Below are 26893 nucleotides of genomic sequence, written 5' to 3' on the forward strand. Positions count from 1 at the left end.
GGAGCCGAAACGCCTGTGGTTCAGGCATAGGACATTGCTAAACAATCCACCTGAACTTCTTAGGGGGCGCCTCCCCCGGCATAGACCAGCGGTTTGGTACTCTGTGGGAATATTGTAACGCACCTCAGAGCTGGCTACTTTAACTAGCCCCAGCTCTACAGCTAGCCTAGAACTACTAGATTAGCCTATATGTTTTCTTCCTGAAGACAAGGTGCATGAACACATCCCTACTCTGGATCAATACAAGTGAACATGTATATAGAAATACTGTAGAAGTTGCGCAATTTACTGCCTTCATATGTGTGAACACTGTCACTTTGTCTATCGGTTGCTGTTTTTATATAAAAATGTAAATATGATGTAATATATACATCACAAACAGTACTAACACACCCTGGATTTATACGCTGTGATGTGGCACAGTACTGTTTAAAACATCACACTATCTATACTCTGTTCATTAAATGATTGCCATTTTATGAATGTTTATGAGGTACCTTTAGTGAAGAGGTTGTCCCCTACATGTGATTTTGCTCATGGTTTACTGCTTACAATTTGATTAATTTTCCACAGTGTGTTTGGAGGTTTTAGTGTGATGATCTGCATCTTGTCATGATTGTGTTATTAGCGAGAGATTGATAGCTGTGTAAATACCTATTTAATAATCTAAATCATATATACATACTTGATAGAATATGCTTGTATTCATAGAATCATTTTATTTATTGTATTAATTATAACATAAAATCTCAGTATATGTAAACAGCTTGTGTTCTTTTCGGATTTCTGTATAAATGTGTTATTAATGGATCATTAGAATATGGTTTCCAGGTTTGAAAGAAACCTAATTGAATAGTATGTATTAATTGAGTGATTTTATTTGTTTGGGTTATTTGTCGAATGATCACGATGAGGCGTTGCGTGATTGTTTATTTGAAACTGTGTTCCCCATAATTATGTCATGTTGCATGCATTCAATGGATGAAATGTGTGCACACTGACTTTTACATCACACGCTGTTGGATACAATCTGACCTCCATGTATTTGCATTTCTTACAGGACAGCCATTTGACCCTCACTTTCAGATCAACAGTAGTGTTTCCAATGTCATCTGTTCTATCACATTTGGGGAGCGTTTTGATTATCAGGATCCTGAGTTCCAGGATTTACTTCATTTATTAGATGAGACACTGAGGCTTGAAGTGAGCGTTTCATCCCAGGTAAGTTGGTATTCTTTCTTGTTTTGTATATTTTCAGTTTTGGTGGTTTCTTTTACGCTCAAATGTTGGATACAGTGTACAGGCTATTTTTGATAAAAAGGGCGACGGATCCCACATTTTCAGGCAACCTCAAAGGAAGGTAGTAAACCAGTAATCCTGAGACACTGAATCATGTATTCCCATCGCAGGCATGTTGGCGGGAATGGAAGTGTATAGCGAATGCTATTCATGTGTGGCAGAGAAGTGTGAGAAACCAAAAGGTGTCTCGCGAACTAGTCCCCGGGGATCTGTCATTCAGGTGGCCAGGACACACCCATCGATTTTGGATCCAGTTCCTGGGGGTAGACCAGCGCGGGAGGATCAATTGGATGAGGGGTCTTCGGGAAGTGGGAGTGGGATGCCGGGTGGTGAGACGCAGCATCCCCTTCCTTATAACAACTTTACCCCATCCTTCCAGGTAGGATATTTAGGACTTTCGGGATCTCAACACCCCGGCCCCCCACCCCTTTTACAATACGAACACTTTCTCATGGACAGCCTGCTATGAGAGAAAACAGACTAACACCTGAGTGGTATACCCGACATGTGCCAATACAATGGTCAGCCGAGGTCAGGCAGTTACTGACCATCACACACACTTGACTTCCATTACACTTCCCCACATGGATAAAAGGCAGAGCATGAGAGTACACTCAGAGTGAGGCAAAGCACATGAGGAAACAGCAGTTTGAAGATGACAGTTTAACAAGAGAAGAAAGACGGCAAGACAGAAGGGGGTTGCAAGGTGGAATGTTCCCTTGACCTTTTTGACAAGGAACTGTCACTTTCGTGAAACCTCGAGAACAGAAAGTGGAAGACCAGGAAGAAGAATCCTGCATTGTGTGTCAGAAGTAAACGGGGCCCTTCCTCGTTGATAATCAAGGCGGGGAGAATGGCCAGCTGCCGTGGTACTTTCCTTGGCTCCAAGAACAAAGCAATGCCAAAGCGAAATCAATACAGCCGGTGAGTTGGGGAGAACTATACAAGACCAGTCTGTGTTGAAGCCAAGGTTGCAAGTGGCAACATTCTATGTCGAGCGCTGGAACGAACATTGTTTGCAATGCGTGTGGCAACCAAGGCGAGTAAAGTTGAGCTGCAGATGAGTGATTGAACTTTGAAACCAAGATAAGACACCTTTGACAGATTGGTCCAGCACTGCACCACGAGTGCGCGCATTCAAAGGTCTCTCTAAGGTATCCAGCTGAGAGGTGGCAAAAGTAAAAGAAAGGCAAAGAATTGTGAATCAAAGTGGCCCTGCAACGCGAAAATCCTGTGCACAGTCGAAAGTCTTTGAAGTTGATACAGTAAAGAAAGTTTATGGCAAAGTATATGAAGTTGGTCCGAGCCCGGCAGAGGGAGATCAATTGAAAGCTTTGTGCTGAAGCAAGTTTGTGTTAAAGTAAATAAATTTATCCGAGCCCGGCAGAGGGACACTAATTGAAGATTTTTTGTTAAAGTGGATCTGAGCCCGGCACAGGGGGATCCAAGGTGAATAGTGAATTTTCTAAGAACATTGTGTACATGCGAAATACTAAAAGTAAAGGAACTTTATTGTTTGTTTGTTGCATCAGGCCCTCTGAAAGAAGAGTCTTTGGATGGCAAAGAAACTTTGGCGTAGAATGCCATGATGTTGAAGTTTTGAACTGCACCCTCGTGCCAGAGAAGCCAGAGACTGTGCTAAGCTCGAGTGTGCCACCTTGTGCCGTGCTGAAAATGTGCAGAAGGGAAGCCTATGGCTTGAATATCCTGACATATGATTTCTTGAACACTTTTCTTTTGCATAACATATTTCCCACACTATTTGTATTTAGAGGTAAGGATTGAAAATAGGTTTATTAGTATAGGCCCTTTTATTTTGACAAGACACCACTAGGACTGAGTTATTATGTTTTGATGGTCGTAGCTTGCTCCCATCTTTAGATCTAGGATTAGATGGGTGTTTTTCAAACCCAATTGAGGTTCAATAAATACCCTTGAACTGTGGACACTTGTGTTCATCTTACTGTTGATACCATGCGTTCCTTACAGAAGCTACAGATTAAGTAGCTTCCAGAAGGACGTTATAGGAGAAGTTCAATATATACTGGAATACCCAGTCTCAGAAACTCCAAAGTATACAAGTCTAGCTATTGGCGATGCCTCTCCAAAGAAAATGAGAAAGACAGACAGGAATTGGCTACAGAATTGGACCAGGGCTGTGTAACTTGTGTGTTGGGTTTGCTTTTTAGTAAGCTTAAACAGTCTGCAGCAGCCTCTTTCTCAAACTCTCTTCCTCTACTCTCCGCCCTCTGCAACTAATCCAGTAAAGGACTGCAAGACTTTGCCTTGACAGTGTGGCTCTGGGTAAGTGCAAGGAGGCAGGGGACTGTAGGGTTGCAGTTACAGCCCTAAGTGCACGGTAGGCCCAAAGGCAGTGCAGGGGCGACTGGTCATGGAGGAGCCTGGTACCCAGTGAGACTCGAGGGTAGCCAGGTAACTAGTCAGCGCAGCAGACAGGTAGGTTAGCAAGGGAGAGAGAGAAATCAGAGGAGAAAAGGAAAGTTTTGAGCTGCTTCCGGAACTTCAGCTGGTCCAGCTCAAGCTTGGGAGGGCCAGGGAGGCCATTTCAGAGGGAGGCACCTGCAGAGGAGAGGGATTTACCCCCACTATCTGCCTGGAATAGTGGCTGATCCTTAAAGAATTGGAGGTAGCTGAGCAAAGGGATCGAGAAGGAAGGCATTTTGGGAGAGAGCGTTGGATGTAGTGCAGGCCCCAGTCCCAGAAAGCCTTGTGGACAATGCAAAGGGTCTTGAACTTGATCCTTGCAGCCACCGGGAGCCAGTGGAGAGATTTCAGTGCTGGAGAGATACGTCCCTGGTCTTGAGGCCAAGAATAAGTCTCACAGTCCTGTTCTGTATTAGTGGCAGTGGGCGGAGAGTAGAGAAAGGCAGGTTGAGAAAGAGGCTGTTGCAGTAGTTCAGCCTAGAGAGGAGCAGTGCTCTGGGGACAGTGAGCTTCGGTGAGAAAAGGAAGAGTACCTTTGAGGAGGTGCAGCTGGTAGTGGGACTTTTTGGCGACATCTAAGATGTGAGGAGAGAAAGAGAGAGTGGATTCGAAGATGACACCAGGGTTTTTATCCTCACAGGAAGGTGAAAGAAGCTGGCCCAAGGAGGGCAGCCAAAGTGAGAGAGGAAAAACAGGAGCAGGGGTCCCAATGAGAAGTATCTCTGTCTTACTGGCATTAAGGCAGAGATCGTTGGAAGCAAACCAATCCTGAATCACGGATAGACAGTTAGGAATGAGCGGGAGAGGAGAGGAGGCAGAGGGTAGCCTGAAGGAGGTGATTCAGAGGGAGTGTTATCCACATAACACTGTTAAAGAAAAAATAGTTAAAGAAGGTAGAGATCAGGTGGGCCAAAGGGACCAAGTGGAGGTTGAAAAACCAGGGTGAGAGGATAGAGCCCTGTGGAACGCCACAGGAGGAGAGCGAGATTGCAGAGAGAAAAGACCCAAGTTAGACTTGTAAGGGGCGGTCAAAGAGGAAGGAATTCAACCACTTCAGGGCCTGATCTATGATGCCCAGGTTCTTACAGAGTTGATTGATCAGGATGGTCTGGTTGACCGTGTCAAAAGCAGAGGGAAGATCAAAGAGGATGAGGACAGAAGGAATACTGGAGTCAAGGATGGAGAGCAGATCATCCGGATGTTCAGCGGAGCAGTTTCCGTGCCTCTGGCAGCTCTGAAGCCAGACTGATGGTCATGGAGACAACCAGCAGATTCAGTGTGGAGAGTAAGTTGGGAGATGGCCAGCCTTTCCAGGAGTTTTCCCAGGAAAGGGGTGATAGAGATGGGCCGATAGTTTTCCCCGGACAAGTAGGATCGGCAGATGGCTTCTTGAGAATGGTTGCACAAGGGAGTGCTTGAGGAGAGCTGGGAAAGTTCCAGTGGCGAAAGAGTTATTACAGAAATTGGCCAAGACTGGAGCAATGGTGTCAATATGGTGCATGATGGTCCTGGAGGAGCAGGGGAGCACTTGTTTGGATTACACTTTCATAAATCGGACTTGTTTATGAAACCTCGTCGGGTGTAGTCCGAGAGAAAGTGGAGAAAGGAGAGTGAGAGTTGGCCAAAGGGGGGCCGAGAGAGGAAGAGGCAGAGGAGATAGAGGACAGGATGTCCTGAGTTTTAGCAATTTATTTAGTGGTCAGAGCTGTACAGAGGGCCTCTGAGGTACCAGGGGAGGTAGAGACTGGAGCAGGATTGGCCAGTTCCTTGCAGATTTTAAAGAGTTTGGCTGTATTGTTACAGGCTTGAATATGGGCTCTCTTCTTGGACAGGATTTAGAGTCTGTATTTCCTTTGGAGCAGGCGGCAGGCCAGTTTGTCAGAGGATGCGCCAGAAGCCCTCCACTTCCTCTCAGCCACCCTGCACTTGTGTTTCAGGACGGCGAGGTTGGAGTCATACCAATGACCCGATTCTCAACCTGGTTTTATGTACCGAAAAGGTTGTTAAAAGGGTTAACAACCTTTTTGCTACTTAAGACCTATTCTGAAGGTGGCGCATTCTGCCGAAGTCAGAAAGAATGCACCACTTTCGGAATACTTGTGGCAGTGGCTAGGATGGGTTGGAAACCAACCTAGCAACCGCCACATTCATTACCTGGCTTTTTAGAAGGGTATTCTTGTGGCACTCCTCCAGTTTTATACGTGCGCTAATTTGGTGCCGTTATTCTGGAGGAGTGGCACAAGAAGCCTTGTTTGGTGAATATGAAAGTGTTCATATACACCTGTGTGGTGTACATGTACACTTTCATATACACCAAAGCAAGATGCTTCAACGTTGCATTCTGCAATGTTGAAGCTGCTTGCTTTGGTGTATAGGAACATGTTCCTATACACCGCACAGTGTATATGAACACTTTCCTATACACCAAAGTAAGCAGCTTCAACGTTGCATTCTGCAACGTTATGAAAGTGTTCATATACACCACACGGGTGTATAGGAAAACTTTCCTAAACACCAAAGTAAGCAGTTTCAACGTTTCATCCTGTAATGTTGAAGCTGCTTACTTAGGTGTATAGGAACGTGTTCATACACACCTTTGTTCCCAGCAGCATTTTTGTAAAATAACGAATGTCTTTATTTTAAAAAATGCTGCTGAGATTTCAGGATTGCACCCGTTAATGAAAAAAACAGGCGCAATCCTGACGGTGCACTGTTGTGCACTACGAAGATGCCCAGGCCCACTTGAGAATAGTGGTGGAGCCTGGGCGTCCTGATTTGGCGCAGTGAATCGTGCTCTTTTGCATGTTCACTGCGCCAAATTAAGAATCGGGCCCCAAGAGTTGCATTTGGAGGTAGGCTTCAGCTGGAATCTCATGACGGGGGCAAGGATGTCCAGAGTGTTGGAGATAGAAAGATGCAGATTAGAGAGGGCTTTGTCAGAGTGTGAGTCAGCCACAGGAGTAGGACGAAAAGAGAAAATGGAGGCAAAGACATCCACTGACACACGCTTCATGGGCCGAATGACCGCAAAGGTAGGTGGCAGTGCTGGGGTGGGCTTTGACTGCGGGATATAGAGTTTCAGGTGAGAGGAGAGTGGAAAGTGGTCAGTCCATGAGAGAGGAGTGATGAGAGGGTTAGAGAGGGGGATGTCTGAGGAGATGAGACCATCCAAAGTATGTCCAGCAGAGTGAGTGGGACCTGAGGGCAGAATGGAGAGAGAGAGTGTGTCACAGAGTTTGCGGAAAAGCCCAGTGGTGGGGTTAGAAGCATCCAGGTGGATATTGAAGTCTCCAAGGAGGGGAATTTGAGAGTTAGAGGCAAGGAGAGAAGAGGAGAGATCAGCCCGCCTTGAGAGGAAGAGGGCAATTTGACAAGGTGGCCCGTAGATAGTGGCTACAGTCAGAGAGAGGCCAGGAGAGATGGAGAACGTGCAGACCATTCATTCAGAGGAGGAGTAGGCCTACATAAGAATGACTGAAGCAGCGAGTCACTGAGGAAAGATCAGAGCTACTCCACCTCTGGGTCGGTTGGTTCTGGGCTCGGCGAGGATCTTGTAGCCGTCAGGGAGGAGAGTGTCAAAACTCGTCATAGAGCTGGCAGTGAACCATGTCTTGGTGAGAGCAAGGACATCCAGGTCAAGTTCTTCGAGGAGGTGACAGATCTCAGAGGAGTGTTTGACAGCAGAGTGAGAGTGGAGAGTTGCGACGTGGGGCAGGTTGCCACATTTGAAGGACCTCCGGGGTGGAGTACAGGCTTGAGGTACATCCAACAGAAGTGGAAGAGGGGCCCGAGAGGAGATAGAGGAGGGAGCAAGGAGTGGCAGAGGAGCCAGATAGGTGCTATTAGGAGTAACAGGAGAAGGAAGAAAGTTGATAAGATGCAGGAGATGCCTATCAAACAAGAGGAGATTGGGCTGAGGGCCCTTGACCAAGACGGTGCCATTCAGATAGACATCAATGATGACATTGGAGGAGTGGAAGGAGGCCAAGAGGGCCTCCCACCGAGTGCCACCATTAATGGGAGAGGAAGAGATAGAAGAGAGAGCCAAGACCATATGGAGGGTCCATTGGTCTGGTGAAGGGAAGACAAAGAGGATGTCAGTGAGAATCTGTCTGGAGGAAGCACTGATGTAGATATCAGCGATAGGGAGGCCTGGCTGGAGACCAGGATGTCCCTCTTGAACTTCTTCCTTCCAGACCGAGTGAGAGGGATAGGATAGGAGATAGAGTAGTAGTTAGAGAAGATGGGACAAACGGAAAGCACCATAGAGGGTGCGAAGAGATGAGGAGTAGGAGGAGAGAGTGAGAAGAGAAAGGAGAGATGCACAGCCCCACGCTGCAATGCAGGAAGCGCAAGAGAGAGGGGATCACACTAAGTGTCTCAACAGGGAGAGACATGTGGTACACAACAGTACAACAGTAACCACAGTTGACAGGGACCTAGGGGATGGAGATAGCCAATGGGACACAGATTCACAGATCAACTGCACACAGTAGAAGGGGAGTTAGAAGTGGAAGAGAAGCCTAATGGGGCACACAATCACATATCAACAGTGACACAGAAGAGGGACACTAGAAATGGGAGGAGTCTTGTGGGGAACAGAATCACAGATCAACAGTAACACATTAGAAGGTGACCTCAAAGTGGGAGAGAAGCCTAGTGGGACACAGAATCACTGTGCAACAGTAACACAGTAGAAGAGCAGGAGATGCATATAAACACAAAGTACGTCCAACCACTAATGAGGGGAGAGTCCAGGGTTGTGCAAGACAGAGTAAGTAATGTCAACAGGATTGAGGGAAGTATGTGCAAAGGCCGGGTAGGTTAGTAGGGAGCTGTAGGGGCTGCACCCCCTCATGCACCTTCCTTACCCTTCGGTCGCTGATGGTTGACGACTGCGCAGCGTACTCGAACTCTGGTCAATGACGGCGTCGCTCGCACTCTGCGCGGCACCCCTTCATCGCCAAATACCTGCAGTGCTCAACACAGCGCCCATGGCCTTAATGGTCTTTGCCACAGAGGGTTCAGCAGGCCGGTTTTAAAGGCTGAGTTAGGAAGGGATTCGAACGGGAGTGGTTGTTGTAATATGTGTCCAGTCTTGTCCTGTCCTGCTAACCATTGATGTATGCTGGTAGAATGTTAGTGAGTGTTATGTTTGGCAGCTCAGGAGAATGTTGCGTTATTTCTAGATGGAAATAAACGAGTGATTGTTTCATGGAATGGGTTTGGCACACATCATGCTTGAAATGTGTAAAATGGAAACCCGGCCCCCCTTTAAGGTACTATATGGGAACAGGCCGACACAAGATCTGATGCCACCCGAGGCATGTACCATTGCCTCTCGTAAACCAGCTCTTATAGTAGTGTGATGGGGGGAGTCATGATCATGGTGGTGCCCTTATGGGGGAATGCAGATTTACCACAGGTGCAGCAATAATTGGGTTTACAGAGAATATGGCAGGATAGAGGCATTCAGAGAGAAGCTCACCCTGTTGGAGGCGAGTGGCGTAGTACTTCACCATCAGCTCTGCACCGGACTTGGTGGCTCCAAACACTCTATCCAGCATGTACATGATGTCCTTCGATGTGGTGTCTGAATGCGTGGCACACAGCACCTGGATGACTCTCAATGCAGTATTGTGCAGCCTTGCAATGCACAATGCCTCTTCTCTCAGTCTGCTCGGATGGTGCCACGATGACCTCGTGTAACACGTCCGTGAAGGTATCCGCCATGGAGGAAGCAATCAGTTCGGTGCCTCTATCCTCTGGTGTAGCCCTGACACGCTCTCTAGGCCCTGGTTAAATAGGGGTGCTCACAGGCGCAGCCATGATGGCACCTACACTGGGTGATGTAGGATGACTGGGGTGCAATGCTGGGCGGAGGGCGAAGCGGGATTTGGGCTAAGCATCGGTGGTGTGACTGGTGCACTAGCCTGCAACCCTGTCCATTTGTTTAATGCCCAGAGAGTATAGGATACTATGTTTTTTTTCCACTTGTATTTTATTGAACATTTTCCAAGAAAGGTGCATTGCAATAAAACATTGATGACATCAAAAACGCACAACAGATGACCCCCCATACTTTTCCACCCCCTGCTCATATACAAGCAAACCCATATGGGTAATGGAAACTCATTTACCAAACAGCCAGGGACCGAACAATCACCTAAGGCTGACACTGTGGGCTCAACCAAAAAGGAAAAGAGAAAATAAAAAGAGGTAACCGTTGTTGGAGGACTTGAACCTGGCGTAACTTCCACCACCCTATAAGATCTCAAAGTCTCATTGATTCACAGTTTACATGAAGTAAAACTACCATCCAATCTTGAAGGAACGACATCATGGTATCGTGGGTTAAAGCTGCAAGTTTCTCATATGTAAATATCTCCCTGCTCGCAACATGGCCTGAACCACCCTCGGCAAGGTGGCCGAGATCATGTCCGGGGACCGGATGCCAAAGAGAAGTTCAAGTGGAAACAGCGACAGGTCGGCACCAGATATCTCTTTAATCCAACTTCGAAGCTCTGTCCAAAATATCTGTATAGCGGGGCACTCCCACCAAAGATGAACCCAAGTTCCGCACTGGCCACAGTTCCTCAGGCAGAGAGGGGAAACACCCGGGTACATTTAAGCCAGTCTCTCGGGTGCGAGGTGTCAAGAGTGGAGAATCTTAAAGTTGTGCTCGATAGCTGTTGTGTACAGGGAGCCTGAGAAAAGAGATTTAAAGATGGGGGCGTGGCCAACTGCGGAGCGATGAAGACGTAGGTTCCCAGAGCTCCCGGGCCGCGGTGTAAATCCTGCAGATATCCGTGTTGCAAACCCCTAGGTTCTGGTGTGGAACAAATGGACCTGGAAGTCGGGGGGTCTCTGCCTCAGCTGTAGCCTTAGGTGAGGTGCGGACAGTGCAGAATTGATAATACGATCTGCTGAGTAGCCCCGGCTGGCGGTGAATCTAAGATGGTCGCCGGAACAATTTGTGAGCTCCGTGACGGCTCCCGGTGAGGTGTGGGGGCTGGTCACGGCGAAGCCAGGCGCCAGAGGTGTGGTGGATAACCTGCCCCTAGAGAAAGAGGAGCGGCAGTCCAGCTGCGAGCGAGATTGCAGCCGAGTGGCGTGAGACGGCTGACCACCCGGGAGGCAGGGAAAGCGGACGGCGAAGACATTGCGGGAAAGATTTCCGGGCTCGAGTAGCCCGGCATGAAACACATCGGACGGTGCAGTAAGTCATCCCCGGTGAGGAGAACATAGTCTGAGAAGGAGGGCTGTTGCCGCGGTGAGGAGGGACCCCTTCCCTCTGAAGTAATCCCCGGGGAGCATTGATACGGTGGTAGGGCCGAGCTCCGAGGACCAGGAGGAGACGGCGAGTGCAGCGGGGTCCGGAGTGCCTACATCGGCGGCAAACCCCCCTCATTGAGGTTAGTGAGGGGTGGTGGCAGAGGAGCTTGTGGCGGTGCACGAGGGGTGTGCTATCTGGAGGGGAGGACTCGCTTTGACCCCCTCTTTTCTGAGAGAAGGACATGAGGCCCCTCACAGGGGGTGATTCTGGTGGAAGGGATCACAGCCGAGATTACAGCCTTTATTGCTGGGGTTGAAATAATCCAATTATTGCGGTCCTGCAACGCTGCGGCTCGAGGGAGGTGTGCTTCTGAGATGCAGCTTTTGTATGTACGGAGGTTGTGGCCGGCAGCAAGTCTTTGCCCTGAGAGTGGAAGTGATCTATTTGGCTTGCCATGGGGAAAAATCTGCAAAAAATTGACAAATATGCAGAGGTGCAGACTAGAGCGCCTAGACAGGATGGACTGGAGCGTCCCGCGCCAACTTGCAGGAGAGCATCAAGGAGGTGGGGGTAGACGTCACCTTGGTAAGGGCGGATCTTCGGAAAGTATGCGAAAGAGTGACGGAGGTGGAACAAAGGGTCTCTACGGTGGAAGATGAAAAATCAGGTGGCTGGACTGGTGGGGGCAACTCGGACGCTGGAAGTGAGAGCTGAAGATGCGGAAAGCAGCTCCAGGAGGTGTAATATTCGCCTGTTTGGTGTGCCGGAAAAAAGAAGAAGGTCCCAGTGTAGAGTTGTTTGTGGAAGATTGATTCTTCGTGTGTTGGGCATTAAGGGGCTATCCAAGCTCTTTACAGTGGAGAGGGCCCATAGAGTTCCGGGCAAACCCCCGCCTCCGGGTGCACCACCCAGGGTGATAGTGGCCAAGATTATGAACTTTTGTGATCGAGATGCCATTTTGCAGGCAGCGCGGAGTGAGGGCAGCTATGAGGTCGGACAAGCAAGGCTGCGGATTTTCCCGGATTTCACGCTAGAAGTGCAGCGGCAAAGGAGGTCCTATGATGCTGTGAAGAGGAAATTACGGGAACTGAACTTGAAATATATGATGTTTTTCCTGGCAAGGTTGAAAGTTCTATCACGGGGGCAGTCATGGTTTTTTGCATCCCCGAGAGAGGTATGGGACTGGCTGGATAGGAGGGCCTCCGGGGTGGGGTCCCAGCTGCGGGGGAGTTTTTGATACTGTTGGCTACTACTCACATCAGAGGAGGAGAGGGTGGGGTAGGAGAGTCAAGGGTTCTACAACAAGGGAGAGAGAGAGTGGAGGAGGTCGGTCCCACAGGGTGGCCTGACCACTCATCGCAGTTGGAGGGTTTAGGGGAAGGTTGGGGGGGTGGGTGGAGGGATTGGGGGAAGTTGGAGGGGGGAGACATAGAGTTAATGCACCAAGTTGGGGTTGGGTGTGAACGGGAGGGTTTCTGGTTTTGGGGGGGGAGAGAAAGGTCTGATACGGTGGTGGTGGGAGATGAGGGGAGGATAGGGGGGCAATTGGTCACAGGCTCTCGAGAAGGTGGGGGAGGTGAGGGGATAACATAAGTGAGGTCCTAAGGTCTCTGATGGATGGGCCTGGGTTGGGAATCGGGACGTGGACTGTCCGGGGGCTAGGGTAGTATCAGAAAAGGTGGAGAGTGGGGGACTTTTTGAGAAGACAGGGGATACAGGTGGCCCTGTTACAGGAGACTCATGCGGGGATGGATCTGTTGAGGAAGTTGGGGAAAATGTGAGGTGGCGCCGGGGAGTGATGGACTTCCGGTGGAATTGTATTCAGAGTTTGCTGATCTCCTAGTGCCACACCTGGGAAAGGTATATGACGAGGCCTTTCATCAGGGTTATCTTATGGATTCAATGAGAGAGGCGGTGATTACGGTCATCTTAAAGGAAGGGAAAGATCCAAGAGATTGTGCAGCATACTGGCCGATCTCCTTGCTGAATGTCGATGGGTAAATCCTGGGGAAGATTCTTGCGGCCAGGTTGGCAAGGGTGGCGCCAACTCTGGTCCACCCGGACCAGTGTGGGCTTGTTGGGGGGAGAAATACATCTGGGAACCTGTCTCGTTTGCGCCACATAATGGACTCCGTGAAACTGAGGAGACGAGACATGGCGATAGCGTCATTCAACGATATGAAGGCGTTCGATTCTCTGGAGTGGAGGTGGTTGTTCCGGGTTTTACGGGAGTTTGGATTTGGGGGAAAGATTTTTAGATGGATATCCCTCCTGTATGAGAAGCCTCGTGCGATGGTGCGGACTAATAACTAGGTGTCGGGGACATGGGAGTTGGGGAGAGGGACGCGGCAGGGGTGTGCAGCGTCTCCGATCTTGTTCGCTCTGGCCCTGGAGCCGCTGGCGGCCTTTCTGCATCAGGAAATGGAGGAGGCGGGTATTGCGGTAGGAGGGGGAAGACATGTGGTGTCCCTTTATGTGGACGACCTGTTGTTGTATGTGGTAGATCCGGCGATATATCTCCCCGAACTGTTGGAAATTTTGAAAGATTTTCGGTACATGTCAGGATTCCGTATTAATCCGGAGAAATCAGTGCTGTTCCCTGTTGTGACTTGAGTGTCTTGTAGGCAGAAGAGGCCTCCGTCCCCAAACCCTGTACCCGAGGAAGTTCAGTAACAAAATCCATGGTTACTGTATGCCATGGTTTCAGGGGTACTGGTAAAGGGAGAAGCAGGCCTAATGGACGTCCCCTACGGGTTTTGCATTGTGTACGAATGGTGCATGTATTGACGTAGCAATCCACGTCCCCCTTCATGCCCGGCCACCAACGTTTCAGGAGGGATAACGTACGGCGTTGGCCAGGATGACCGTTCACAGGGGCATCGTGCAACCATTCCATGGCCATATTGCGTGTATCGGCAGTGGGTAAGAATAGGCGGTTCAGCACAAACGGAAGACCATTCTGGAATACCGGATCCCACTCTGATAGTTGGTCTGGATGCAAGGACACCCACTTGCGTACCGCATCCACTAAGGGCACTGAGGGGGTACATAGACAAATTACCTTAGTGTTGTCTAACAATGTGTCAGGGAATACCGGCAGGGAAACCCCCCCGGGAGAGCGGGACAACGCATCGGGTTTGCCGTGTGCGGAACCAGCCCGATGTCGGATCTGGAAGTCTAATGCCGCGAAGAAAATATGCCACCTCACCTGCCGACTGTTAAGACATTTCAGGGACGCCAAATCCTGCAGGTTCTGGTGATCAGAGAACACTGTGACTCGATGCTTGGCGCCCAAGAGGTTATGTCGCCACACGCGGAATGCGTCCATCACCGCTAGTAACTCCTTCTCGGTCACGGTGTAGTGTGATTCGGGGGTGGTGAACTTGCGGGAATGGAATGCAACCGGGTGCAGACGACCCGTGGACTGACATGCTTGGGACAAGACGGCACCAAGAGAGAAGGAGGAGGCGTCGGCCTCCACGATAAAAGGGAGTTCTGAGTCGGGATGCTGGAGGACAAGGGCTGTGGTGAAAGCATTCTTCAGTGAATCAAAGGCCTTCTGTTGTGTATCAGACCAAAGAAAGGGAACATTAGGACTGGTTAATGCGGTGCGGGGAGACACGATAGAAGAGAAACCAGAGATGAACCTCCTATAGAAATTCGCGAAACCCAAAAAGGACTGAAGAGCTTTCAGGTTCGCAGGAATAGGCCAATCCAAAACCGCTTTAACCTTGGAGTGGTTCATGGACAACCCCCCGGGAGTGATACAAAACCGAGGAAGTCAACGTTATCAACGTGGAACAGGCACTTTTCCGGTTTGGCATATAGCGAGTGTTTTTGTAAGCGTGATAACACCTCACGAACGTGGCGCACATGCTCTTCCAGAGACTGAGAAAAGATTAGGATGTCGTCGAGGTAAACCACGATCTAGACATCTAAGATATCGCTCAGAATGTCATTCATAAACCTCTGGAAGGTCACCGGGGCATTACACAACCCAAAAGGCATGACTGTATATTCATATAAGCCGTACCGGGTACAGAAAGCGGTTTTCCATTCGTCCCCGGAACGGACGCGGACCAGGTTGTAGGCTCCGCAGAGTTCCAGTTTGGTCTATAATCTAAACATGGGCGCAGATCGCCTTCCTTTTTAGGCGCAAAAAAGATAGGGCTTGCTGCAGGCGAGGTGGATGGTCGTATGTGCCCTAGGCTCAAGGCCTTCCTAATGTACTCCTTGATAGTCGTTTTCTCAGAGGCTGAGAGGGAATAGATCCGCCCTGTGGGAATCACCGTGTCAGGGAGTAGATCGATGGGGCAATCGTACGGGCGATGTGGAGGCAGTGTTTCAGAGGAACCACAATCAAACACAGTCGCATAATCTCGGTATACCTGGGGAACGTCTGTCACCACTAACCCGACTACGTGTTCTGATGGTGTTTCTTGCGGATCCTGCACCGTAAGCTGGGCTGGATTGTCGCTGAGTGTGTCTGTGGGAAGACAGAAATGTTGACAGACGTCCCACTCAAAGTGAACCAAACCCAATTTCCAATCAATGAGGGGGTTATGTTCCTGAAGCCAAGGGATTCCCAAAATGAGCCCAAACTGTGGCATGGTAATGAGATCAAAACTTATGGTCTCCCTGTGTCTGGATTGTATGGTCAATAGCAAAGGGGCTGTTTGTTGTTTTACCGGGCCCGAAATCAAAGAAGAGCCATCTACAGCCTGTACTGGTTCAGGCCTGGTCTTGGTCAAGAGGGGCAGATTTAATAAACGGGCCAAGGAAATGTTGATAAAGTTACCCGTTGCCCCTGAATCGATTATCAGAGTAACAGGATGCGAAACGGACGCTGTGGGCTGTAGAGTGGCTTGTACATGAATGGGCCAGATACGCCTGAAAGAGGGTGTTGGGTTCGGGGTGTACGTGGTATAGCTCGATCCCGTCCCCAGTACTATGATAGAGCTATCTGAAAACCCTGTGGCTTGAGTTTGGGACGGCGTGGACATTCCTTAACAAAGTGACCTAAGGTGCCACAATAGTAGCAGGCGTTATCCACCCTCCTATGTTCCCTTTCTAGGGGAGATATCGGGCTCCTGACGCCCCCGATCTGCATGGGTTCTTGAGAGGAGTCAGAGGAAGGAACTGCCGTGTGAGGTGTGGAGGACTGAGCGAAACCTGCTTCCGCCCTTCTTTCGGACCTACGTGCATCCACCTGGAGTGATAAGTCAACCAGATCCTGAAATGCAGTAGCTAATGAGGGTACTACTGATAAGGCGTCCTTCATGGGATTACTGAGACCCCTATAGAAGACTACTGCCTTCTTGACCTCGGGCCAGGAAGTTTCAGCGGAGAGCTGGTTAAAAGGGGTTATGTATTCAATGAGGGCACCCCTACCCTGACACAAATCCAGAAGTTCCAGATCTGGAGACTGAACCTTGTGTCTGGTATCAAAAACCCTGGACATCTCGGTGACGAGGAGATCGAAGTCATATTAGGCCGGGTTGTCATTCTCCAACTAGGGGTTGGCCCATGCAGCGGCCATCCCAGCCAGATGGGAAAGGGTGAACGCTGCTTTCGTGGTGGAATCTGGGAAAGCCTGAGGTCGGCACAGAAAATGCAACTTGCATTCATTTAGGAAAGTCCTGAATTTCTTGGGATCCCCATGGTATCTCTCAGGGGCTGCCAATGGGAACGGAGTAGGTAGTACCACGGGAACAGGGTTCTGAAGTGGGAGAATCGGAGGTGGAACGGGTTGGGAGACAGGGGGTGTGTCTCCGAATTCTGCATCTGGGGGTAAAGGGTGTCTGACACTTTGTATGTTGTCGAGACGTTGATGGATAGCCGTATTGGCTGCTGCCATATCAGCTCGTAGCACTGTAATGGCTTGGACTATAGCAGTCATGGGGTCTTCAGCGTTCCCCTCCATTGCCTACACGACAGTAGGCTTCACAGTCTGTTGTGACTTGAGTGTCGTGTAGGCAGAAGAGGCCTCCGTCCCCAAATGCCGCACAGAGAGAACCTAAAGCCACTCTCTGTGCAGCCGTTGAGGCCACAGGTGAAGATGTTCAAGTCCGGGATCGCGAACCTCTGGGACCCCAAGCTGCTGCAAGAAAATGCGGATTAAGTACCAAGCAATAAACAGTAACCACAGTGTTTAGGAAAAACGGAAAGGCCTTACCAATCAGGGTCAAGGAAGAGGTAGTGAACCTAGTGGAGAGGTCCGGGACCCACGTGGACTGAAGTACCCCAAGATGAGTAGTCCTCAGTTGTTCGCCTGTTAGCAGGAACTGTGGAGGTAGATCCAAGAAGAGTCCAGTAGAGCAAGCCAGGTCGATTCCGTGAGCAGTCAGTGATCCAAAGGTACGTAACGCCAAACAAGATGCAGAGCACAGCTGTGAAGCAATGAGTACCTGGGTTTCCGTGTTTAAGTACTCGCGCTTCTGATCACGTGATGCGCGGCTGAGTCACGTGATCGGGCAAGAGCGTCACGTGACCTTACAGTCCCGCAACGCGGAAGCTCAATGCTAGCCCTTTGCGATCCTAGGCGCCAAGGTAATTGCCAATGAAGAAACGGCCGTAGCCTGACAGCAGTCCTGTTACGGACCAGGCGCGGGTGCGCTCGCAAAGCGTGTGAGAGTCCACGTGAGTCCCGGAGAAGGGGGGAAGGAAGGGAAGAGTGAGACGGGGGGTGGGGGAGCGCCTTGGGGACCACATGATGTATTGGTGTGTGCGTGGAAGGGATCGTGACATTCCCGCTGGGAGGGCTACGGGATTGTCCATTAGAGAGGTTGCCGGAGCTAGGGATAAAGTGGGACACTGAATCGTTCCACTATTTGGGGATACGTATATTTCATGAGATGGAGGAGACGTTTGTGCGCAATACGGGGAGGGCGCTGTCTAAGATCGGGGACTCGATTCAACTTTGGAAGATCTTACCCCTCTCTCTGATGGGCAGGGGGGCGCTATGTAAGATGGTCATATTGCTGCGGCTCTTTTACTTCTTTGCTAATATACCATACGTTGCAAAACAAATTTTCTTCAGGATATTGGACGTTAAGGTGAGGGAGCTCCTGTGGGGCTCGAAGAGGAGGAGGGTGTCCTTAGAAACGTTGCGAAGACCTAGGGAAGAAGGAGGTCTAGATCTTCCGAATTATGAAGGATACTTTGTGGCGGCACAACTTCAGTCGGTAATTGTGTGGGACCAACTAGGGGGGAGACCCTAAAAGGGCTGACAGGAGACCTACCGCCCAATTGTAGGCCGGTTGAATTACTTTGGCGCCCGTTGGGAGATAAAGGCAGGACGATGGTGTTTGAGGTGGTGCGGGAGACCTGGAGGAAATATGTTGGGGGTAGGGGAGTGGCAGGCCAATATGAGGGTGGTCTCCCATGGGGTGCAGACCAGAAACTTCGCCAGGCAATTGGGAGGGTGGGAATTCAGAGACTCAAAGAGAAGGGGTGTGAAAAAGTGGGTGATCTCTTTGAGGGGTGGAAGTTACTAACTTGCCAGGAATGGTGGCAGAAGTATGGGCTGCCGCAGGGGCTCTTTTTGGCGTATGGAGCGGTGGTTGGTAGACTAGCGGAGTTGTGGGCAGAAATTCCAGAGGAACCGGAGGTGTGCCCGGTTCTTCGGGTCCTGCTAGACCGTATGGGGGGGAGGGCACGTATCTCGCGTCTTTACAAGGCCCTGCGGGAGGGGATGGTGAGAGGGGATCTAAGGGTCAAGGAGAAATGGGAAGTGGATATGGGTCGTCAAATAACGGGAAAAGAGTGGATGCAGGTCTGGGAGTTGGTACAGAAGACATCCAGGAATGCTCGGTTCCAATTGGTCCAATTCAATATTTTACATAGGACCTATGTAACCCCGATGACGTATCAAGTAATAAACGGGGAAAGGTCGGATGAATGTCCTAGATGCGGTAAATCGCAGGCGGGGTTTTGGCATATGACATGGGAGTGTGATCTAATAGTAGAGTATTGGGATGGGGTCCTCCAGGGAGTGAATGTGTTATTGGGGACTGGGTGGGAACGGACTCCAGAAGTCTGTTTATGGGGGAAACTCCCAGGGGGGAAAAGATGCAAAGTACGGAACAGGATGGGTCGATTTTTACTGGTGTTGGCGAAGCGCCGAATGGCGATAGAGTGGAAATGTCCTCAAGGCCCGTTGATTGGTCAATGGCGGAAAGATGTGCGAAGGTGGGGGTGGCCGGAATTGACGGTTTTGCAGGGAATGATCCCGGAGGCCGATGGGGAGGTGATAACGATCTCTTGGACCCAGTTGTTAAATGACTTGTCAAGGGACAATGATCTACGACTCCCGTGAACCAGTAGGGGCGAGCACGATCGGAAGGGGGTAGAAGAGGAGAGGTCGGGTGCACTTTGGGGAATTGATGGTAATACTGCTCGATCCCTACAGGAGCTGCTGACCGGGAAAAGATACTGACGGCGGCGGCCGGAACCATTGTAACATATTGGATTGGACCGGACTTTGTGGGGAGGGTGGGGGGAGATGGGGGTGGGGTAATGCTATTGGTGTCTATATTAAAGTTTGACAGTGTTAGGGGGGAGGGGAAGGGAGATGAGGGAGAGGGGAAATTGGAGTTCTGGGATGTAACCAAAAATGTTAATAAAGAGTTTTTAAAAAAAAGAGATTTAAAGATTGCAGCCCACGTGGATTCCTCCACCACCCCCCCAACCCTTCCCTCCCATTGCTTCTTGTAACTCTGCCTGCTCTCAAGATCCGCTGTAATTAAGGTGCAGTAACATTTAGAGAGGGACCCTTTCCTCGACCTGGATGCGATGATCACTTTTTCAAAAGGCGTAAGGGGGCGGGCCAGGTGATCAACCCAGTGACTATCAATCATGATCCCCTTCACTCGAATGTAGTCAAAAATCGACATCGGAGAAGCCCCCATGGCTCCCACCAGAATATCATAATCAATGAATGCACCCTGCCGAAAGAGCTGAGCAGCCTGTTCCAACTCAACATCCGACCACTTCTGAGTTCCTCTTAGATTGCTTTTGCCCAACTCGAGTGGGGGACCCCACAAACAAGACAAAGGGGAGGCTCAGGAACAAAGAGAAGAGTTTCCCTTGTTGCCTCTCCATAACGACCACAGCACCGACAGGGTGGGATGAGTCCTCATCTTACTTGGGAGATCTTTACTAGGGGACCATAGGAGATCCCTCACTTTTCTGGGGTGAGCATGGATGTCCTCAATATATGACTAAAAGGTTCTCATATTGTCCCTCGAATGCTCCAACATTACTCTCACCTGGGCTGCCTTGTGGTAACGCCAGAAGTCGGGTAAGCCAACCCCCCCTGGGATATCGGAAGTGTCAGGATATTGTGTTTTACCCTTGGTTTTTTCCCATTCCAAATAAACCGCAGGACCATTGAATTAAGGGATTTGAAGAATGAGGGTGGGATCGCGACTGGGAGAGAGGAAAAAAGGTAGAGAAGCCGGGGTAAAATGTTCATCTTAACTGACACTATGCGACCCAACCAAGAGAGGGTCAAGGGAGCCCATCGAAGCAAGTCAGACTTTATCTTGGCAAGGCTGGGAGGGTAATTCGCTTCAAAGAGGAGGGTCAAATCCCTCGGGAGGAGAACCCCCAGGTAAGGCATAGCCTTCCGCTCAATTCTAATACCCCCAAACGTTTCCTTCCCCTCAACCTCAGCAAATTTGTACAAAAAACATTCCATTTTTGGTCTGGCCCAACGCGATTCCAGTATTACTTTCACTCTTCATCATGGGCAAAGTATTCTTTTTTCTTACACAAAATTATTCTCTGGAGAGAAAAATGAATCATCCAATATTAATAATACATTCCAATACATATTATTTTTCATTTGTGCATTTAGAGAAAACATAACTTCTTAACAACTAAGAAAAAGCACAAACTGTTGTTTCTGTATAGGTCATTGCTTCATCCTTTAGACTCAAGATCATTGATCATTGTTTAACAAAGAAATGGCATAGTAGCTATGTACTGATGCTAGGTGCCTTCATAGGTAAATGACAAACAAATCTTTTTTAGGGATAGAACATGTTAGAGTACATTGATTAGGAATCTGACAAGCTCAGAAGTTCCTATTGTTGACAAATTGTCTGTGGTGGCTGTGTAAGCTGCTTGTTAACTTACTTACATTTAAACAATTTTTAGAAAGTGCGAAATGTGTTTTCCAAAGGTGGGAAGCCCCACTTCAAACTGGTAAGCAGAATTGTAGGGGATCCTAGTTCATCCTAACCTAAAATAAATGATAGGGTTAAGACAGAAAATGTAAAAGACTATTATGTTTTTATGACTCTACAGACAGGCATCTACTGCAACTGTGAACTTAGATTATAACGATTCTCCCCAAGTCCTAGTGGTTGGTTGTCCAACTCTATGAAGGGAAGAAAAAAAAAGAAAAAAAAACAAAAGAAAAGGATTTTTAGTGTGATCATTGACTCTAAAAGTAAAAGAGATCAATGCTCATAAGTGGCAGACCAGAGTCTTAGTGACTCTACTTACAAGAAAAGGTGGGATCTTCCAGGTAGTCTGAGTAGTGGCTGAAACAGGAAACTCTTCATCCGCTTCCTTTGAAAAAAGGAAGCGGATCGACTTTATATATAGTCGCGGGTGACGTCATCGACGAAATAGATGTAGTGTTACTGATAATTCCAAAAATATCATTCTGAAAAGGTGATGTCAATGTAATGCGTACCCAGAGGGCTACATTCAATTGGAGTAATACTAGGAAAGGGGTGAAGAATAAAAGGTGGATTAAAATATAAACGGTTGAAAGGAGGTAAAGAATAAAAGGTGAATTAAAAAGTGGAATGGATAAAATTAATACATTATGCCATAATTCCGTGGGAGGAATTGAAAGAGTAGTGTTATTTTTTTAATTTTTGAAAATGCAAATAGGAAGCATAGGTAAAATAGATTAAAACATGTTTGTCATTAAGCCACAAGGCACCTGTACATTTTTTAGACATAGGATCCACTGTATATACAAACTGCACAAAAAGTATATAGTTAAACCCTTAGCTGAACCACTAAGGGGTGTACATTCTTATCATCTGATCAGGAGAGAATGTTAATTTTACTTTAGCTTTTGTATACCCTCTTAAGTATATAGTATAAGGTGTTTTTGGGGGGGTAAGTATTGTCATTGGAAGGAAAATATGTGATCTAGTAAAAATCTGGATTAAAAAACATAGGGTTATCTTTAGAAAAAGGGATTCATGGACTATGCTCTGAAGTATGTTTACAGAAATGGACCTAAGTAATACTCCTCATTCATACCAAGCGGGAACATCGCATCCAGTTTTTGAACCCAGTAAAGTTTTCTTTGTGCTAAGAGTTTTGGTAAATCACCTCCTCTTGTTAATGGATGGACTACTTCTAAGATCACCATTCTCATTTGTGAGATGTTAGGTTTTTGGTCTCGGTAGTGTCTATAGACTAGTGACCTTACATTCTTTGTTCTTATGCTGGACTTGTGTTCTGTCCATCTTTCTTTCGCTTTCTGGTTGGTTTTTCCTACGTAATACATCCCACAGCGACAGCGGATTGCATAAATGACATTTTTTGTATCGTATGTAGCATATTGTCTCAGCGTTATTTTCTTGCCTGTGTTTGGATGTCTCACATGATCACCTTTTATGATGTTGTTGCAATGTTGGCTACGTTGGCAATGTAGGCAGGCAAACGTGTCTATTTTCTGTTTGCATAGAGTAGTTTGAGATATTGTTTTCGGTTTTTCTGCTCTAATAAGTTGGTCTCTGATGTTTCTTCCCCGTTTGTATGCCATCATGGGGGGTCTGGAAAGAGTTCCTTTAGGGTGTTGTCTGATCTTATGAGGTTCCAGTTTCTGTGGATTATCTGCTTTACTTGGAAACTCTGACTCGAGTATTTTAATGTATGTATTCGGCTCTTAGTTTCTTTCTTAGTGTTCCCTCGGAGGAGATCTTCTCTTTCTTGTAAGTTAGTCCTCACAATTGCTTTGACGTTCTGCAGTGTAGCTTGGTCTGATGTTATTCTCTTAAGTCTTAGTAATTGGCTATAAGGAAAGTTTTCTTTTAGATGTTTTGGATGAAAGCTGCTATGGTGAAGGCAACTGTTGACATCTGTTGGTTTTCTGTAGATCTTGGTTTTAAGTGCCGTCCCTAATCGTTTAATTGTTACATCCAGAAAATTGACATTCGGTCTACCAATCTCTAATGTGAAACTGATCCTATTGTTGTAAGTGTTCAGTGTTTCCCAAAATTCCAGTAATTCACTTTCAGTGCCATACCAGATCCCGAAGATATCATCTATGTAACGTCGCCAGCATTTCACTTTGTCTCTCCATTGTGGGTTCTCAAGTACAAATTTAGTCTCAGATCGGTGCATGAAAATATTTGCATAGGATGGGGCCACTGATGAGCCCATCGATGTTGCAGAGATTTGAAAATATTATTGGCCATTGTATCTAAAATAGTTGTTATAGAGAATGATGTTGATTAATTCTATGGCGAACAATTTTTGTATCTTTTGTATCTGTACTTCTTGATTCAAGAGTAAAAACCATTCCATAGCTTCTATGCCTTCTTGGTGGGGTATTGAAGTGTACAGACTATTGACGTCCATGGTAAATAGAATGAGTTCTTCCTCTGTCAAATTTAGTGTGTTAATTATCCTCAAAAAATGAGTCGTGTCCTTTAGGTAAGTATTGTTTTTTTGCACAAGCGGTTGCAGCGAGTATCAAGATAAATTGCTAGTGGTTGAAACACACTATCTGTTCCTGCGATAATCGGTCGAAAGGGAGGATCTTCTTTATGTTTATGGATTTTGGGGAGTCTGTAAAAAACAGGGATGACAGGATGTTTCTGAGTGAGGAAATCTGCTGTTTTCTCGCTGATCCAGTTCATATCTGTAGCTTTGTCTATTACATTTTTGATTAGATTCCTGATCCTAAATATAGGGTCTCCATCCAGTGGTAAGTAGGTCTTGGTGTCATTAAGGAGTTTCAAACATCCTGTGTTGTATAGAGTGGTATCCATTAGTACCAGGGCTCCCCCTTTGTCTGCTTGTTTTAGGGTTAGGGTGTTGTCTTCTGCTAGTTGTTTAATCACCAGTAATTGATGTTTGCGGATGTTCCTGGTTCTTGGTGGTTCATATTTGAGACATCTCAAATCTTTGGTGGTTTTCTGTTTTAATAGGTTAATTAATGGATGATTCACATGTGGGTGAAAGGTACTTTTGTTCTTTAGTTCCAAGTATTTGTGTTTAGTTGTTGGATTAAGGTTGTCCTCAATGTTGTTGAAAAACACTTTCAGTTCCATTTTACGTATTAGTTTAAAGAGGTTAACTTCCTCCTCAAAAAAAGAGGTGTTGGTGGTGGGTATGAATGAGACTCCTAAATTGAGAGTCTCTAATTGTGTTGTGGACAGTGATTTTGAAGAGATGTTGATCACAAGGTTTTGGTTTATTTCTTTTTCTGCCGAAGCTTTCTTTTTTCCTCTTCTTGTCTTGTGACCCCTAAAGAATGTATTTGTGTGGTACGTGATGATGGTCCTGCTATTGGTTTTTCCGTAGTTTGTAAAACTGGAGTATCCGTACTTGTTGTTGGTCTTTCTTCTGTTTCTCCACTTGCCAGCCTAGATACAAAGGCTGAGTACTTCTCCCCTGCACCTCAAATTACATTCACTTTTTAATTAATTACCTTGAGTTCAAATTTGATATACTTGAATACAAATGTGAATACGGTGTGCATCGTGGTTAACCATTTTTCCTTGCTCATATAGGCCCACTGGACCTGGTCAAAGGCCTTCTCCGAGTCTAATGACAGGATATAGACCTCCTACCCAATGGGGGCCACTTCCTGCATCAGGTCCAGCGATTTCCTAATGTTATCTACCCCCTGCCGCACTGGGATGAAGCCCACCTGATCGCCAGGCACCAACGACGGGAGGTGCTGGGCCAGCCTATTCGGCAGCAGTTTGGCCAAGACCTTCACATCAGTGTTGAGCAGGGAAATGGGGTGGTAGGACTGGCAATTTTTGGGGTCTTTACCTCCCTTAGGGAAGACGACAATGCGGGCTGACAGCATTAATTAGGGAAGACAGCCTGAGTCCAGAATAGCGTTAAAGAGTTTAGACAAGAATGGGGCTAGGGCAGAGCGAAAAGATTTGTAAAAGAAAACCGTGAACCCATCCCCCCCAACCCACCCCCCCCCCGAGTGGTGCCTGCTTTCATTGAGCTAATAGTATCGATCACTTCCTGGGGTGTAATGGGTCTCTCCAGAGGATCAGGTTTCTCTGGGGGGAGGCGGGGAAGAGGCAAAGAATCAAGAAAGCTGTCAATATCTGATCCATCCCCATCATATTCTGTCCTGTACAAATGCTCATAATATAAGCGGAATACGCTATCCCGGGATCACCCTTGCATCTTGATCCATCTGGAAGAACCAGCAAGTCCACCCTCCTACTATTCCTAAGCTCTCGGAGCTTCGAGGCTAAAATTATATTGGTTTTCTCCCCCTTCTCCATATATTTTTGCTTAAGAAAGGATAGTTTCCTCTCAGTTTGCTCAACTAGGAGAGCGACGAGTTTCGCTTTCAGTTGCTGGAGTTCTGCCCACTTGCCAGGGATCATCTGGAACTTTAATTTGCTCCCTGTTTGTATGGCCTCAATTTTGTCCCTAACAAGTCACTCCTCCCTACCACTCTCCCGCTTTCACGCTGCCCCCATCCCAATGAGGACACCTCTAATTGTGGCCTTAACAGCCTCCCAGACCTCGCCACCCCCACCTGCCCATCGTCGTTGATTTCGAAGAACTCTTTTATGGAAGCTAGAAGGGACTGGGACTGCTCCTTGTCCTTCAACGTGAGATCGTTACAGGTCCACCTCCCAAGTCCTGTAGCTCTCAGGGGGATCCCCAATTGAATTTTAACCAGGTCGTGGTCAGACCACGGAGTCACTTCCACCTTTACTTCGGAGATCCTTTTATAGAGCGCCCTGTCAACCAAGATATAGTCAATTCTAGAAAATGACGCGTGGGCTCCAGAAAAAAGTATATAAGGGGTCCTGGCCCTCCTGCGCCAAATGGGAATCTTTGAGCCCTAGCTCTTCATTATTGCTCTGGAAGGAAGCTGCCATACGCCTCTGCACCTGAGAACCCACGTAAGCCCGATCGGATCTCCTGTCATGGACCAGGTCAAGGACCATATTGAAATCTCTTCCCACCACGAGAGACCCCTCGGTAAAGGTCATGATTTTAGGCTTCACCTCCGACCAAAAGCGATCTTGGGCTTCGTTAGGAGCGTATATAGAGACTAGGGTCACCTTGAAACCCCTAATTTCCCCCTTGACCATTAAATGACGACCCTTCGGATCCCTGCATTGGGCTTTCGAGGCAAAGTGCGATTTTGGAGAGACCACTACTGCCACCACTCTCTTCTTAGCTAGGCACGACGCATGGAAAACCTTTTGTATTGACTTGGCTTTAAGAGATGGTTCGCCATCCCTCACCCAGTGAGTTTCTTGGATAAAGAGAAAGCCCCGCTTCAACCTATTAAATTCCCTCACAACTAGGGACCTTTTATGGGGATAGTTAAGATCACGTGCATTCAGAGAGCCCAGGGGCAGCGAGTGGCTAAATTCAGTCATCGGGTAAGCACAGTTCAAGCACTGGTCTACCAGGAGCACAAGCTCCTTCGAGCTACCCCTCCTGACTGATTTTACTACGGTACCCCATTAAATACATCACGCCCCAATGAACAGAGACTCCAATCGGCTGATACAAACAGATGCACCCCTTACCCAAAAGAAAAAAAACCCTCATCCCCCCTCCCCGAGCGCCTGGATTACCTGCGACATGGAACCCGCCGCACGAACAGGCCACCAA

At 47.9% G+C, this 26893-nt stretch overlaps 1 protein-coding gene across 1 annotated transcript in view; it reads left to right on the forward strand.

Moving 5' to 3' along the window:
- LOC138545458 (cytochrome P450 2J2-like) overlaps window positions 1–26893 on the forward strand; it is a 794499-nt gene that overhangs the window by 383358 nt on the left and 384248 nt on the right. The window contains exon 4 of the mRNA XM_069642070.1: window positions 1061–1221. Coding sequence (XP_069498171.1) covers window positions 1061–1221 — 161 coding nt within the window. The remainder of the gene's footprint in view (window positions 1–1060; window positions 1222–26893) is intronic.

This window comes from Ambystoma mexicanum, chromosome 1q (assembly GCF_040938575.1).
Source record: "Ambystoma mexicanum isolate Mex_15411 chromosome 1q, UKY_AmexF1_1, whole genome shotgun sequence".
In the NCBI taxonomy this organism is placed as follows: Eukaryota; Metazoa; Chordata; class Amphibia; order Caudata; family Ambystomatidae; genus Ambystoma; species Ambystoma mexicanum.